The 16,962-nt window shown below is 39.0% G+C and overlaps 1 protein-coding gene across 6 annotated transcripts in view; it reads right to left on the bottom strand.

Annotated features, from left to right (window-relative positions):
- The window catches only part of MYH10 (myosin heavy chain 10), a 163,261-nt gene that overhangs the window by 126,788 nt on the left and 19,511 nt on the right, over positions 1-16,962 (bottom strand). For all 6 annotated transcript variants that reach the window (XM_049861492.1, XM_049861495.1, XM_049861490.1 and 3 more), the window contains exon 3: positions 11,954-12,110. In XM_049861492.1, the coding sequence (XP_049717449.1) occupies positions 11,954-12,110 (157 nt within the window). The remainder of the gene's footprint in view (positions 1-11,953; positions 12,111-16,962) is intronic.

Genomic DNA, 16,962 nt, shown 5'->3' with positions numbered 1-16,962 from the left:
AGGTTCTTCCTAGACCCACATCCACTCGGTTATCTCCTGCATGTGCTTTCATACTTAACTCACCTTTTCTCCCCTAGGAAACTTTCCCAGATACTCTCCCTCAGGTTCCTCAATGCTCCTCCTTCTTTTAATTGTATTTTGGATGTATTAGGCAAACAGTATTGTAATAGACTGCCCACTAGGATGCACTGCTTGAGATCAGAGACTGTTGTATTTATTTCTGTATTCCCGGCATTGCCAGTGAGCCTTAGTGAGCCATAGGGAGACTGAAGAAAGGTCTGCTGATGGAAGGGGTGAAAAATGTGGAACTGAGGCACATTCTTAAAAAATCCAGATTTACTGGATCAGTTGAGACTAGGGAACTCCCTGAGACTATCACCCTGATACACTCCATAAACCTTAAACTGAAACTACCTCCCTGTCCAAGGTCACCTTTTTTTCTGAATAACCGATTGGCTCATAAAATAAACAATATTACCAGTGAGTACCTCACACCTTTAAAAAAATCATCTATATGAGATCAAATGGTCAACAATTACTTTAAGGCAAAGATAAAGAGTAAGGGGACAGGGAAACTAGATCAACGGAAACGAAACATCCAGAACGGGATTAATGTGAATGCTGATAAACTGTGAAAAACGTAACCATCATCACTGAACAATTTGTGTGGAAATTGTTAAACGGAAACATAATTTGCTGTATAAACTTTCACTGAAAACCCAACAAAATATTATTTAAAGAAAAGAAAGGCCTGCTGAGAGAAGTTCGGTGCTAGGTAGCGAGTTGGGGACTGGCTAGATAGTGGGAACAGGAATCTTTTGTTCTAGTTCCAGTTCTGCCCCAAACTGGCTATGTATTTACAGATGAGAGACTTACTCCTTGCTGGGCTCAGGTTCTTCGCCTATACAACTCTGATTTATCAAGTCATTGCTTATTCACTGTTAATACGATCCCTCGTTCCCCTTAATTCTCCTGTTCTGAGCAATTAATACAGGACTCCACTACCCCCAGTTCTCCGCAGCTCTTCTGAACTGGTTTACGCATTACAGAAATCAAATACAAAAACTTAACCAAAGCTGAATTGCTTCCTAATTCCTTCAGAGTGCCAAAGGCCACGCTACATACTCTTTCTGCATCTGAACATACTGTTGTCATCATCTGAAATTTGAGACCTACATAATTACAATCTTCGAACCTGCTCCACAATTCCTGTCCCTTGCTTCTCCAAAAACAAAACAAAACAGAAATACTTTCTTCTAGCCAGGCCCATCTACGCTGGTCATTTGTCTGTCATTTACCGTACTAAACTTGGTGCCTCAAGAACACAATTGGGGGGTGGGCTTGACAACCTCAAAATTCTCTCCAACTCTGTGATTACGCACGCTACTACTCCACTCTTTTGCTTCACTAAATCCTATTCATTTTTCAGGCCCAACTTAAGCACTATGAGTGTTTACAAAGACTTTTACATTCCAAAAATCTATAACTAGACACAGCCCTAAGTGATTTCTAAGGGGAAAATATTTACTTACAAAATGCAACTTGACTTCTAAAGAGTAGAGATTAATTTGAAAACTCAGAATTTTCCAAAGCACCTCCAAAAATCATATACAGGAAGCACTCAATAAATCCATGTTTAATTAAATCATTTTTTCAACATCGAGAAAGGTTTCAAATCTGTGATCTCAGCTTCTACCGTAAGAAATTAGAAAACTAAGAGCAAATTAAACTTCAAGTAAATAGAGGAAATGATAAAGAACAGAAATCAATTAAATGAAAAAAAAAATCAATGAAATCAAATGTGAAACTTTGAGATCAATGAAATTGCTAAGCCTCTAGCCAAACCAGGAGCCCTGGTGGCTCAGTGGTTAAGAACCTGCCTGCTAACCAAAAGGCTGGCAGTTCGAATCCACTAGCCACTCCTTGGAAACCCTACAGGGGAGATCTACTCTGTACTACAGGGCTGCTGTGAGTCGAAATCAACTCAACAGCAGTTGAGTTTGGTTTATTTTTTCTAGCCAAATTGATCAGAAAAAAAGGAGAAAAAGACACAAGATACTGTCCAGAATAAAAAACGGAACAGCACTAAAGATCCCACAGATCTTAAAAGGATAATAATATCATTGTCGTTAGGTGCCATCAAGACAGTTCCGACTCACAGTGACCTATGTACAACAGAATGAAACCCTGCCCAGTCCTACACCCATCCTCACAACCGTTGCTATGTTTAAGCCCATTGTTGCTGCCACTGTGCCAATCCATCTCATCGAGGGTCTTCCTCTTTTTTTTTTTTGCTGACCCTCTATGAAGCATGATGTCCTTCTCTAGCGACTGGTCCCTCCTGATAATATGTCCAAAGTATGTGAGGCAAAGTCTCGTCATCCTTGCTTCCAAGGAGCACTCTGGCTGTACTTCTTCCACAACAGACTTGTTCGTTCTTTTGGCAGACCAAGGTATATTCAATATTCTTCACCAATACCATAATTCAAAGGCATCAATTCTTCTTTGGTCTTCCTCATTCACTGTCCAGCTTTTGCATGCCTATGAGGCAACTGAAAATGTCATGGCTTGGGTCGGGCGCACCTTAAGTCTTCAAGGTGACATCTTCACTTTTAAACACTTTTAAGAGGTCTTTTGCAGCAGATTTGCCCAATGCAATGAATGCACCTTTTGATTTCCTGATTGCTGCTTTCATGGACGTTGACTGTGAATCCAAGTAAAATGAAATCCTTGACAACTCCTATATTTTCTCTGTATCCGTTTATCATGACATTGCTTATTGGTCCAGTTGTGAGGATTTATGTTTTCTTCATGTTGAGATGTAATCCATACTGAAGGCTGTTGTCTTTGATCTTCTCCAGTAAGTGCTTCAAGTCCTCTTCCCTTTCAGCAAGCAAGGTCGTGTCATCTGCATATTGTAAATGAGTCTTTCACTAATTCTAATGTCTTCTTCATGTAGTCTAGCTTTTTGGATTATTTGCTCAGCATAAGTATGGCGAAAGGATATAACCCTGATGCACACCTTTCCTGATTTTAAACTACACAGTATCCCCTTGCTCTTTTTGAATGTCTGCCTCTTGGTCTGAGTATAGGTTCCTCATGAGCACAATATAACAATATTAGGAACCACCTGATCCAATAAATCTGACAACACTGATGAAATAGACAATTTTCTTAAAAGACACAAACTACTAAAGTTCACTCAAGAAGAAACAGGAACTTGAATAGCCCCGTATCTATTAAAGAAACGAATTTGTAGTTAAAAACCTTCCCACAAAGAAAATTTCATTTCACTGATGAATTCTACCAAACATTTAAGGATGAAATAATACCAATTCTAAAAAACTCTTCCAGAAAATTGAAGAAGAGAAAACATTTCCCAACCCATTCTATAACAAGCCTTACCCTGATATTAAAACCAGAAAAAGACATTACAAGAAAACTACATACAAATATCCCTCATGAACAGACGCAAAAGTTCTTAACAAAATGTGAGCAAATTAAATCAAGTGATATATAAACAGGACAATACAAAATGAGCAAGTGGCATTTATCCTGGGAATATGAAGCCAGTTCAATATTCAAAAATCAAACAATCTAATTCACCATATCAACAAACTAAACAAAAACAATATGATCATCTCAATAGATACAGAAAAAGCATTAAAAAAAACTTAACATCCATTTATGATTTAAGAAAAAGGTATAAAAGGGAATTTTGTCAACTCAATAAAAGTCACCTATATAAAAACCTACATTTAACCACAACCTTAAGAATAAATAACAAGACGCTCCTATTCAACATTATGAAGCATCACAAAAGAAGAAAAAGAATTAAAAACATACATTGAAAAGGAGGAAATGAAAATGTCCCTTCACAGATGGCATGATTTTCTATAGAAAATCCTATAGACTCTAAAAACAAACAAACAAAATCTCTCCAGAATAAGTGAGTTTAGCAAGGTCACAGAATACAAGGTCAATATATACGAGAAATATATTTCTGCTAACAATGAGCAATTAAAGTTGGAATTTTCAAAGTTTCATTTAGCACCAAAAAACATGAAATACTTGGGTAGATATCTAACAAAGTATGTGCAAGATCTATATGAAAACTACAGAACACTGATGAAAGTAATCAGACTTAAGTAGAGAGATATACCACGTTGATAGACTGGAAGACCCAAAATTGTTGTCAATTCTGCCCCAACTGATCTACAGAGTCAATGCAATCTAATCGAAATGTCAGCAAGATTTTTTCGTAGAAATTGACAAGCCAATTCTAAAATTTCTGATTTTAAGACTTACCATAAAGCTGATGTAATCAAGACAGTGTGATACTGGTGAAAGGACAGACATACTGATCAATGGAACAGAGTCCTAAAATAGACTCTAGTTGATTTTCAACAAAGATATAAGAGCAATTCAATGAAGAAACAACAGATCTAACAAACAGCATTAAATTATAGACTAAGACAAACGATTTGCAAATCACTTATCCAGCAAATGACTCATATCCATAATGAACAAAGAATTCTCAAAGCTCAAAAATAAACTAAACCATCCAAATAAAAATTGGCCAAAAGTTCTGGACATTTCATCAAAAAAGATACAGAAGTTGCAAATAATCACATCAGAAGATGCTTAATATCATTAGCTACTAGGGAAACGCAATTTAAAACCACTACACAGCTTTTAGAGAGATTACAATGTAATGAAAACCAACAATACCAAGTGTTGACATGGATACAGAGCAACTTGAACTCTCATACATTGCTGGTGGCAATGCAAAAAAAAAAAAAAAAACTAGCCACTTTGAAAAATAAGTTTGGTAAGTTAACATACATTTTCATATGACTTAGCAATCCTACTCCTAGGTACCGACCCAAGTGAAAAGAAAACTTATATCTGCACAAAAATCTGTGTATGAATGTATATAGTGTCTTAATTGCAAAAAAAAAAAACAAAACTGAAAACAATCTAAACGTCCCTCAAATGGTAAATGTATAAATAAACTGCGGAACATGCATGCAATAAATGAAACAAAATCCACTGTCTTTGAGTCAACCGCGACTCACAGCGACCCTACAGAACAGAGAACTCCCCCGTAGGGTTCCCGAGGAGCAGCTGGTGGATTTGAACTGCTGACCTTTTTGGTTAGCAGCTGAATTCAACCACTGCGCCACCAGGGCTGAAAAAGAAAGAGCTACTGATGAACGTGTCTGAACAGCTGAATTGTATATGATTCCATTTATGTGGCATTCTGGAAAAGGTAAAACTATTGGGACATAAAATCAATCAGTAGATGCCATGGGCTGGGGTAGAAAGAGAAAATGACTACGGGGCATGTGGAAATTTTGGGGTGATGGAGCTGTTCTAGAGCTTGACTGCTCTAGAACAATCTATATATATAGATATAAATATATCTATATTTCTACAATATAAGATTCAATACTTAGATCCAAGACAACTATAATTCATCATAAACAATCCTTTTCTGGATATAAAATAGTGCTCTTTGTCCCTGCTTTTGCTTTGAAGTCTGCTGTGTGACTTTAGACTGGTGCTTCCTTTCTGTATGCACTCGGCTAAGGTATCTTTGCCCATCCTTGCACTCCTATTCACTACTTTGTTTGAGACGTCTCTCTTACCAATTTGTGTATCTGTCACTGAACCCTGGTGGCATAGTAGTTAAAGGGATCGACTGCAAACCAAGGCCAGCAGTTCAAAACCACCAGTGGCTCTGCGGGACAAAGATGTGGCCGTCTGCTTCTGCAGAGGTTCATAGCCTCGGAAACCCGGTGGGCAGCTAGGAGTCAGAGCTGACTCCACGGCAGTGGCTCTGGTTTTTCTGGTTTTTCTCACTTATTAGGGGTGTTAAAAGTATTTGCATTTATTGTTATAACTACTATATGTGGTATTACATGTTTTCTGAACTTTTAAAGCCATTCGTGTTTTTATTTTTTTTTAAAGATGATTTGTTTTCCTTGTTTTTATTTCTTCTAATGTTGGAAACTTGAATTTGGTTTTCAAAAATTAAAATAACAATAACAATTCTTTACCCAACATTTTCAAGGTTCACATTTTAACATACATCAACCCTATTCTTAAAAATCTTTATTCTAACACCAGAGGATATCTAAATGGATAGAGGATATCTAAATGGCCACCAGACACATGAAAAGATTCCCAGCATTACTGGCCGTCAGAGAGATGCAAATCAAAACCACAGTAAGATACGCTTCACTCCCACAACCTAAAGGTCAGCAGTTTGAATCCACAAGCTGCTCCTTGGAAACCCTATGGGGCAGAGTACACTCTCAGACCAAATTCTGTCTTAGTTACTCAGAGCTGCTATAACAGAAATTACACAAGTGGATGGCTTTAACAAACAAATCTATTCTCTCATGGTCTAGGGGGCTAGAAGTCCAAATTGAGGGTGCCACCTCCCAAGGAAAGCTTTCTCCCTGTTGGTTCTGGGAAAAGGTCAATCTTCCCTTGGTCTAGGGAGCGTCTCAGCACAGGGACCCCAGGACCAAAGGACGCGCTCCACTCCTGGCACTCCTTCTTAGCGGCATGAGGTCCTTCTCTCTGCTCTGTTCTCTCTTTTTTTATCTCAAAGGAGACTGATTCAAGATACAACCTAATCTTGTAGATTGAGCCCTGCCTCATTAACATCATAGAGGTAGGATTTACAAAAAAGAGGAAAATCACATCAGATGCCACAATGGTGGACAATCACACAATACTGGGAATCATGGCCCAGCCAAGATGATGTGGGTTTTTGGGGGACATAATTCAATCCATAACAGAGGGTAAGAATGATTGCACAACTCGAAGAATGTAATCAATGTCACTAAATTATACATGTAGGAACTGTTGAATTGTATGTTTTGCTGTGTATATCCTCAAAAACAAAATAAATAAAATTTTTGAAAAAAGATACAAGAAAAAAATCTTTATTCTTCAAACAAAAAGGGAGGATAACATATATGCCTACTATGCTCAGGATGTCATTCTGTCAGAAACATCTTTGCAAGATGGTTACCTATATTCGGTCTGTGATTTCTTCGTTTAGGAACTGAGGTAGCCCAGAATAGAATTTACAAACCAACACTATAAATGGGCTTTCCGCTTGATGTGGACTAGTATTACACATGCATTTTTCCACACAAGCTTGCTAAATGGTGTTAATCACATCCTTTATATTCTTTTCCCCCCACTTAATATGACAAACTCTGAGAGAGGCAAGTTAAAACTCCCTCTATTAATTGTGGTTTACATTCTCCTTGTATTTCCAATAGCTTTTGTTTTATACATTTGCTGTCATTGGCAAGGATGTATATATGTTATCTGTCTCTCCTAGATGACCACAAAAAAAAAAAAAAAAAGCACAAATCTGTTGGCACAGAGTTGATTCCGACTCATAGCAACCCCACAGGACAGAGCAGAACTGCCCCATATAGTTTCTGAGGAGTGCCTGGTGGATCTGAACTGCCAACCTTTTGGTTAGCAGCTGTAGCACTTAACCACTACACCACCAGGGTTTCCTCCTAGAAGACATTTCATACTATTTCTCTTAAACCTCCAATCTCTCCTTTCTCCTCCTCATCCTCAGCTGATACCTTGGTTCATATTTCCCAAGAAAGCAGAAATATTTTCATAAGCTCCCACCACAAACCATATCTACCCACCTATCTCCAGACACTTTCCAAAAGCCTGGCTGTGAAGGGAAGATATGGAAGAGAGCACTTTCTTTCTCTTTAAGCAATGGGAAAAAATGACCACAATACAGTAAAACAAGGTAATAACAACAAAAAGATTTATAAGTGGGTTGGATTTTTGTGGGGTGGTGTTTAACATTTTCGTGAGTTTATTGGCCAATTGTATGTCCTCTTGGGAGAAATGTCTATTCAGGTCCTTTGCCCATTTTTTAATTGGGTTGTCTTTTTTATTGCTGAGTGGTACGAGTTCTTCATAAATTCTGGATATTAAACCCATACCAGATTTATGGCTTCCAAATATTTTGCCCCATTCTGCAGGTTGTCTCTACACTTTGTTGCACAAACATTTCTAATTTTGATGAAGTCAAATTTAACCATTTGTCTCTGTTGCTCACGCTTTTAGTGCCATATCAAAAAATACCTTATTGAAAACTAGGTACTGAAGCATTACTCCTTTGTTTTGTTCTAAGATTTTATGGTTTACGGTCTTACAATGAGTGTTTTGATTCAATTTGAGTTAATTTTCATCCATGGTGTGAGGTATGGGTCCAACTCGATTCTTTTGCATATAGAGGTCCACTTGTCCCGCACCATTTAGCAAAGAAACTATTTTTTCCTCATTGGATAGATTTAGCACCCTTGTCAAAAATCAATTGGCCATAGATGTATGGGTTTATTTCTGAACTCTCAATTCTAATCCATCTATCATTATACCAGTGCTGGTACTGTTTTGAAATCAGGAAGTATGACTCCTCCTACTTTATCAAGATTCCTTTGGCTATACGGGGTCCCTTGTAGTTCCATATAAATTTGAGGATTGGTTTTTCCATTTCTGTAAAGAAGCCTGTTGTGATTTTGATAGGGATTGTTGAATCCATAGGTTGCTCTGGGTAGTATCGATGTCTTAACAATATTAAGTCTTCTAATTCACGAACAGGGAATGCCCTTCCATTGATTAGGTCTTCTTTAATTTCTTTCAGTGATATTTTATACTTTTCAGCATTCAAGTCTTCACCTCTCTGGTCAAACTTATTCCTAGGTATTTTATTCTTTTAGATACTATTGAAAATGAGGTATTTTCTTAATTACCTTTTCAGATTGCTCACATCTAGTGTATAGAAACCTGCCTGATTTTTGTGTGTTGTCCTTGTACTCTGCATATCCTTGTTGACTGTTTTGTTACAACTTAGTTCCCCATTTTGAATTTTCAAGATCTTTTAAAATTGTTTCTTTTCATCAAATGTGTTTATTATCCCTCTCAGTTTTCTAACATCCACAAATTCTATGGGCATACACCTAACATATGGCACTGGGTTGGGTAGACCTAACATCTTCAAATATATTGATAAAAATGCTGAAAACAGCATACACTCTTTGGTGCACACCCTGACAATACCTAACTAACTCAATCATTAATAAGCACACCAAGTCTAATGTTTCATTATATCATCATGAGAATATCCTGAAAGACTTCAGAATACCATTCAGAAGTTCTAACACTCTGCTAACACAGTCTACTCCATTTCCCTTCCTACAAAGCCTAAAGTTATGTGGTGACTATTCATGCCGTGCTTAAGACCATTCTTTCAACTAGATTCTAGAATCTTTCCAGGCATGCATATTAAGCTCAGAGGTCTGGAGCTTTTTCCCCTTTTGAAAAATTAGAATTATAATATGTTACCCTATCCCCATGGCTCTAGAAACTCTCCTATGTAACACTTCAAAGACCTTAGGCAGAGGGCCAGCAATCTTAACAGTGAGAATGCCATTTGTTTGGACAAGGAACTATGGATTCAACTAGAAAAGAAGGGTGCTTTCTCCAATTTCTTCTCCCATATAAGGCATAGTTTGCTCATCTATACAGCGCATTTCGGCATCTAAAAATCATTCCCCTGAACAGAGACACAGAACCAAAAACAAACAAACACAAGCTAATGATTATTCTTCCTCTATCACGTAACAAATATTTTTCTGCACTCCTAGCCACTTAATATTCTGTGGCTTTGAACCCAAGAAAAGGTTATAAAATGTCACCCTTTTTTAAAAGACCAGACTTAGTGGTCCGACTGGGACTGGAGGGACCCCAGAGGTCATGGTCTCTGGACCTTCCACTGGCCCAGGGCTGGAACCATTCCCAAAGCCAACTCTTCAGACAGGGACTGGACTGGACTATAAAGCAGAAAATGATGCTGGTGAGGAGTGAGCCTCTTGGCTCAAGTAGACACATGAGACTATGTGGGGAGCTCCTTTTTGAAGGCCAGATGAGGAGGCAGAGGGGGACAGAAGCTGGCTGATTAAACATGGGGAATACAGGGTGGAGAAAAGGAATGTGCTGTCTCACTAGGGGGAGAGCAACTGGAAGTGCATAGCAAGGTGTATATAAGTTTTTGTATGAAAGACTGACTTGATCTGTAAACTTTCACTTAAAGCACACAAAAAAAATGTAATATTTTTTTAAAAAAAGTCTAAGGTCATTCTGGATTTTGGAATTGTCCCTACAGACCCACCATACTCTTCTAATCTTGAAATCCTTCCTGTTTGCTTTAGAAGACCTAGTGTATAATAGGTATTCAAGCAAAACTGCAAGGAGGAAATGGGTATTGTGCTTTATTTTACCCTCAGGCCCAGTCACCAACAGGACCTTTTCATGACCTGTAATCTGATAAAAGGTAGATGCAGCATATCTCATGTTTTCTGAAAATGATCATGGAACTATTTTATAAGAACCTTATTAAGAAAGAAAGAAAAAAAAAGGAGGCGGAGGGGGAGCTATTATAGAAGGTTGGGTTTTCACATAACATTAGGAGCTCCCATGTTTAGATGCAGTCTTGTAGAGCAGTAATGTCAAATGCTTTCAAAATCACTACATTCTGGTTTAAAAAAACAAAAAAACCCTCCATAGGGTTTTTTATGTAGTTTATACTTCATTCTAATCTACAAGAAAACAATTGAAATCAACCACCCCAATGCATGCTTTTATATTTGCTGTGTCTTTTTACATGCATTTATATCACAAATAATATTTTATAATCCTTCTTTCTCCAATGAAATATCCACCTGTTATTATTCCTCTTGGCTGCTCCTGTTACTCTAGAATCTAATGTAATAGAGCTTTGATTATACTGGCTTGTGGTGAGGATCAACTGTATATAAAAACCAGATGCTTTTTAACGTAATTATAAGCGTATATTAGGAAACCCTGGTGGTGTAGTGCTTAAGTGCTACGGCTGCTAACCAAGAGTTCAGCAGTTTCAATCTTGCCAGGCGCTCCTGGGAAACTCTATGGGGCAGTTCTGCTCTGTTCTATAGGGTCACTATGAGTTGGAATCTACTCGACAGCAGTGGGTTTTATTAGCACGTGTTGTTATTAAGGAAACTCTGGTGGCATAGCGGTTAAGTGCGACGGCTGCTAACCAAAAGGCTGGCAGTTCAAATCCACCAGGCGCTCCCTGGAAACTCTATGGGGCAGTTCTACTCTGTCCTATAGGGTCGCTATGAGTCAGAATCAACTCAATGGCAATGGGTCTGTTTGTTTGTTTGTTTTTATTGTTATTAAGCAATAAACATACTTACCAGCTTCCTAAATAAAATAGCTATACTGTCTACTCTAATCCTAAGAACTCACAATTTTTCCAAAATGAACATTTATTATTTTTCTTTTTAATCTTCTTCTAAAAAGAAACTTAAAGCCCTTTGTACAGCAGATTGAGACACTAAAAAAACGCTAAATGACATTTAAGAAATTTGGAGTATTAGGGAAAAGTACAGAACAGAATTTCAAATTCTCATAGACTCCAGACTTCCTGGAGCCATGGAGGGTGGATGAACCCCTAAAACTACTGCCCTGAGATAATCTTTAAACCTTAAGCCAAAAATATCCCCTGAAGTCTTCTTGGAACTAAACAACAGTTTAGCTTAACTAGTAAAAAAGGTCTGCCTTGAGCAGTATGCTCTTTTAAGAACTATCTATCGATACGGGATCAAACTGACAACAAAAACTTGAAAGAACTCTAAGGGCCAGTAAGTTTTTTAACAGAAGAAGAACAACTCAGAAAAGGAGGGTGAGATTGGTTGTAGCATTTGAAGAATGTAATCAAGGTCGCTGAGTTGTACATGTAGAAACCGTTGAACTGGTGCATGTTTAGCTGTGTATATTCTTAACAACAGCAACAAAATAAAATCATTAAAAAAAAATTCAGAGTATTTCATTTTCTAACATTTCCAATTACCTTGAAGCATGCATCTGTAAGCAGATTCAGATATAGCATAGATATGTGGAGGCATCTCGTGACGTTTCTTCCCTCTGTACATTTCAATAATATTCTCAGAGTAAATTGGAAGATTCTTGTAAGGATTTATGACTACACAGAAGAGTCCAGAATAAGTCTAGAATAAAAATAAAATACAGTGTTAAAAAAAAAAACAACTGCATTCATCGTCAGAGTCCAATCATGAGACAGAAATCACACAGTAATCTGAACAAGGACCTCTGTTCTTTGAATAAGGCATCTATCCCCAAATTAAATCTAGCCCATCCTGGGCAATGTTCTACTGTGAGCCACAAACAGCTCTCCCACGATAGTTTATTAAGTGGAACTCTCCTGGACTCAATTCTCTCATCTGTTAAACAGAAACAATAACGTGTGGTTCCTGACTTCACAGGTTTACTCTAAGGTTCAAACAACGTTATTTGCCTTTTTACGTTCATTCTCTTACAAGCATACAGGTCTAAAAAGTTCATTAGTGTGCTTTCAGATGTCACACTGCAACTAACCTTTAAGAAATGATCATTTGTTGAGTTTTGGTATGTGTAGTATCAAAGAATAACATACACGGTTATCTGAAAAAGCTGTTAAAATACTCCACCCCTTTCCAACAAAATTATCAGTAGTGAGGCTGGATTTTCTTCATACTCATCACCAAACAACACACTGCAACAACTGAAATGAATACGCAGATATGAGAATCCCGCTATCTTCTGTTAAGATACTCAAGAAACTGGTAAAAATGTATAACTGCTCACTATTCTAATTTTTTTGTTTTGGAAAACACGGTTTGGTTTTCACAAACTGATTTATGTTACAAGGTTATAGGTTTACCGTTGTTATTTTTAAATGAAATAAATATTTAAAATTTTGTTTTAATTTCTAATACAGTAAATATTGACAGATATAACCTATGTAAACAAAAGTTCTTTGGGGTGTTCAGTATTTTTTAAGGACTGCGAGTCAAGAAGGAGCCCTGGCGGCACAATAGGTAAGCCCTCGGCTGCTAACCAAATCATCAGCAGTTCGAACTCGCCAGCAGCAGCTCTGTGGAAGAAAGGACCTGGTGATCTGCTCCCTTAGAGGTTACAGTTTAGGAAATCCTGCAGGGCAGCTCTACCCTGTCCTACGGAGTCACTGTGAGTTGGAATCGACTCGATGGCATATAACAACAAAAAAGCTGAGAAGGTATAAACTTTCCTGATCACGTGCTAGTCATTACTCAGGGTCGATTCTATGAATATTATTACTTTTGAGCTCTCTGATTTACATGGATTGGTTTCTGAGAATACGCTACAAAACTGCCTCTTGGGACTACGGAAAAAACAAGAGCCGTTAGGATGGCTGCCAGGTACTCCAGCCCTCAGAGGGGATGAAGGCATTTTGTAAGGACATTCAGCGGCATTATGAAATAGACCTTTTATGTAAGGTGATTCGGGGAGACCAAAATCTAAAGCAAGAGGACACTAAAGAAGCTAGAGGACTGTGTGGCTCCACAGCCTGCTTCCCCAGTGAACACTAAGGGGGATCTAACAGCTACATTCACAAGGGCTGAAACCCTGGGCAAGGGCCACCAAAAGGCACTCACAGACTACTCAAAAAAGCAGTTACTAAAAAGCTAAATCCTAATGCAATTACTACAAGAGAATGAAATCCAGCCAAAAGAAGAGTTAAATGATCAGAACCGTTTCTCTAGCTATTCTGTCTTTCCTTCACTCACAACTGCAGGCTCAGGTGAATGCACTTCTTACCGATTAGAGGTACAGAGGGACAAAAGGCAGAGAGCCTGTGCCCCAAGCTCACTGATTTGAGCTCTGTCTGCTGATGCCTTACTTCTGAAATTGACCACCCGGACACCTGCCCCTCCCCTGCTGACAGATTAAGTCTTCAGACTCTTGGCTTTCTTGAACATACAGTACATCTCACTGAACCGTGGCCAGTCTTGGGGTTCCTAGACCATCACGCACTTTGTCCCAATCAAGTCTCTTGCCAAGCTAGTCCTGTCTCTCTCTGCTACCCATAAGACAAAAAGGCAATGAGTAACAATAAAAACAAAGACTTATACTAAGAGGGACAAAACCAATGAGTGGCAACCTCAATTTTTTTTTTTGAGGATAATTTATACACAGTAAAGTTAACAAAGCCGTACATCTTGCTTTTTCAGTCAAACATCAGATTGAAAAAAAAAAAAAAAAAGAGACCCTAGGCTATCATGAAGCTACAGATTCTGATCTTCACTTTTATAAAAGGCAAATAATTACAGACTAGCAAAGGGAGGGGGGCTTCAAAACGGTTCATATATGCAGATTCAGTCTAACATTCCATAGCATAGTAACATTGTAACAATGACATTTTTAATTGGAAATAATTCCAATATGTGTGTCTGCCAAGTGTTAGGCACTTGCCTGAGAATTGCAAAGATGAGTAAGACTCATAAATGTGAGTATGTCTTCAAAAAACAAAAGGCTAAATCATCGTCAGTATCCTGTGCCCGCTAAAAGGGGAAGTAATAAACACAAAAGTGGAAACATCACTAAACGTTTAAGTGTTTAAAGGGCTAACTTTCAACAACCTAGAAACTGGCCTCAGATGTTAGGAAGGCTGTTTAGTAACTGATAACTGAACCAATCCTGTCTCCCGTTTGTCCTTCCCAAAGGCACATGGCAGGAAGGCAGCATGCTGTGAAAGGAAGTTCTCTGGAGACCCTCAAGTTCAAAACTCAACAGCTTCTCTCAAGCGCTGCGTGACGCACACGGGGTATCTGCTGCTGGTGGCGGCTGTCCAGTCAGTTCTGGTTCACGGAGACCCAACGTGTGCAAAGCAGAACAACTCCAAGTGGTTTTCAAGTTTGTGATCTTTGGGAAGATCACCAGGCCCTTCTTCTGAGGCACCTCTGGGTGGGTTCGAGCTGCCAACCTTCCGGCTAGCAAACGGAAAACCCATGGCCATCAAGGTGATTCTGACTCAGAGCAACCCTGTAGGCAGGATAAAACTGCCCCATAGTCTCCAAGGAGGGGCTGGTGGACTGGAACTGTTGACCTTTTGGTTAGCAGCTGTAGCTCTGAACCACTGCGTCACCAAGGCTAGCAGTCAGGCGCTTAACCACCTGCGCCACCCAGCGGCTCCACACACAAGAGAGTATGCACCTTCAAAACACATATAATCTAGGTAAGAAGACAATAAATATAGGTTAAACAAATGACAATATAAGGCGCAAAAAGAAGAGTGGTACAAAAAGAGAAAGAAAAAGATGAACAGGTATTAGAAACCACCAGCGAAAGCTCTGAAGTGGAACACAGAGCACACCCTCGACACTGGAAGTCCTGACCATCTCGTCAGAAACCGTAGAACATTCAGACACAGATGATCTTTGATGGTCTTTTTAAAGACTATTAGCCCAAAATGCAGGATAAAGGAATTCCTACTGAGCATAAAACACCACGGCAGGATGGGTTCGAGGCAGAATCAGAAGCTCAGTCTAGCTAAAAACAGATCTTGTATCACGGAATGTGAGAGTTAAGGGCCTTCAAAGTCACACAAAACAATTTAGATTTTGTCCTATATAGGTGATTAAATATTAAAGGTTTAAGGAGAGAAAAGTGAAAAGAGGAAAGAAGCATTTTAGAAAAAGTATAAGTTTGACAGCAATATGGAAAATGGCGGAAGCAGGAAAACAACTGAAGACGTTCTAACAGGCCCCCATATAAAACCACAGGGCCTAGACAGGAGAAAATGATTGCAGAGCTGGTTAGGAGTCCCGAGGTGGTGTAAACGGTTAACGTGCTCAGCTGCCAACCAACAGGCTAGTGGCTTGAGTCTGCCAAAAGGCACCTGGGAAGAAAGGCCTGGCAATCTACTTCCCCCCCCCTCCCCAATCAGCCACTGAAAACCCTGCGGAGCACAGTTCTACTCTCACACACATGGGGTTGCCATGAGTTGTAATCGACTCAGTGACAACTGGTTCATTTTATTAACTGATTAATTTTTTTTACACGCAATTGTTGGGCTGTTTATTAAGAACAGGACTTGTTGGAACAAAGAATGCAATCTATTTTTATAAAAAAATCTTTTAATGGTAAAAATACATATAACAAAACGTTTGCCATTTCAACCATTTTTACGTGTACAATTCAATGACATTAATTATGTTTACCATGTTGTGAAATCATTACCACCATCTTTTCCCAAATTTTTCCATCAGCCTTAATAGGAACTCAGTGCCCCCAAGCAGTGGCTCCTCCTTTCGCCCTCCCAACCATCCTGATAACCACTAATGAGCTTTGATCTCTATACACTTGCCTATTTAGACAGTCCATATAAGCAGGATCATAAAATATGTGTCCTTTGTTATTGTGGTTAGGTGCCATCAAGTCCATTCCGGGTCACAGCAAGCCCATGTGACAGAGCAGAACTGCCCCACAGAGTTTTCTCAGCTGTAATCTTTATAGAAGCAGATCGCCAGGAACAACTGGTTTTAGACAAGAGAAAAAACATTACAGAAATGGAAAAGGGATGAGTCACAGAGAAAGCTGGATGGAGGATGAACAGTACTCAGAAACTCTGAGTACAGAAAATCCATGTAGGGTGTAAGTCAATGACGACTCTGAGGTTTTCAAGCGTTGTTGTTGTTGTCAGGTGCCGTTGAGTCAATTCTGACTCATAGTAACCTTATAGGACAGAGTAGAACTGCCCCCATAGGGTTTCAAAGGAGTGGCTGGTGGATTCAAACTGCCAACCTTTTGGGTAGCAGCCGAGCTCTTAAACACTGTGCCACAAGGGCTCCACTATCCTATAGATTTGTTGTTGTCACTGTTAGGTGCTGTTAAGTTGGTTCCGACTCACAGAGACCCTGCGTACAATGGAACAAAACACTGCGCTATGCTCACAATCGTTGCTGTGCTTGAGCCCACTGTTGCAGCCACTGTGTCAATCCATCTCGTTGAGGGTCTTCCTCTTTTTTGCTGACCCTCTAT

The sequence above is a fragment of the Elephas maximus genome, chromosome 19, assembly GCF_024166365.1.
Source record: "Elephas maximus indicus isolate mEleMax1 chromosome 19, mEleMax1 primary haplotype, whole genome shotgun sequence".
NCBI classification, from domain to species: Eukaryota; Metazoa; Chordata; class Mammalia; order Proboscidea; family Elephantidae; genus Elephas; species Elephas maximus.
Note: the sequence above shows the minus strand (reverse complement) of the source record. Positions and strands in the feature narration are given on the sequence as shown.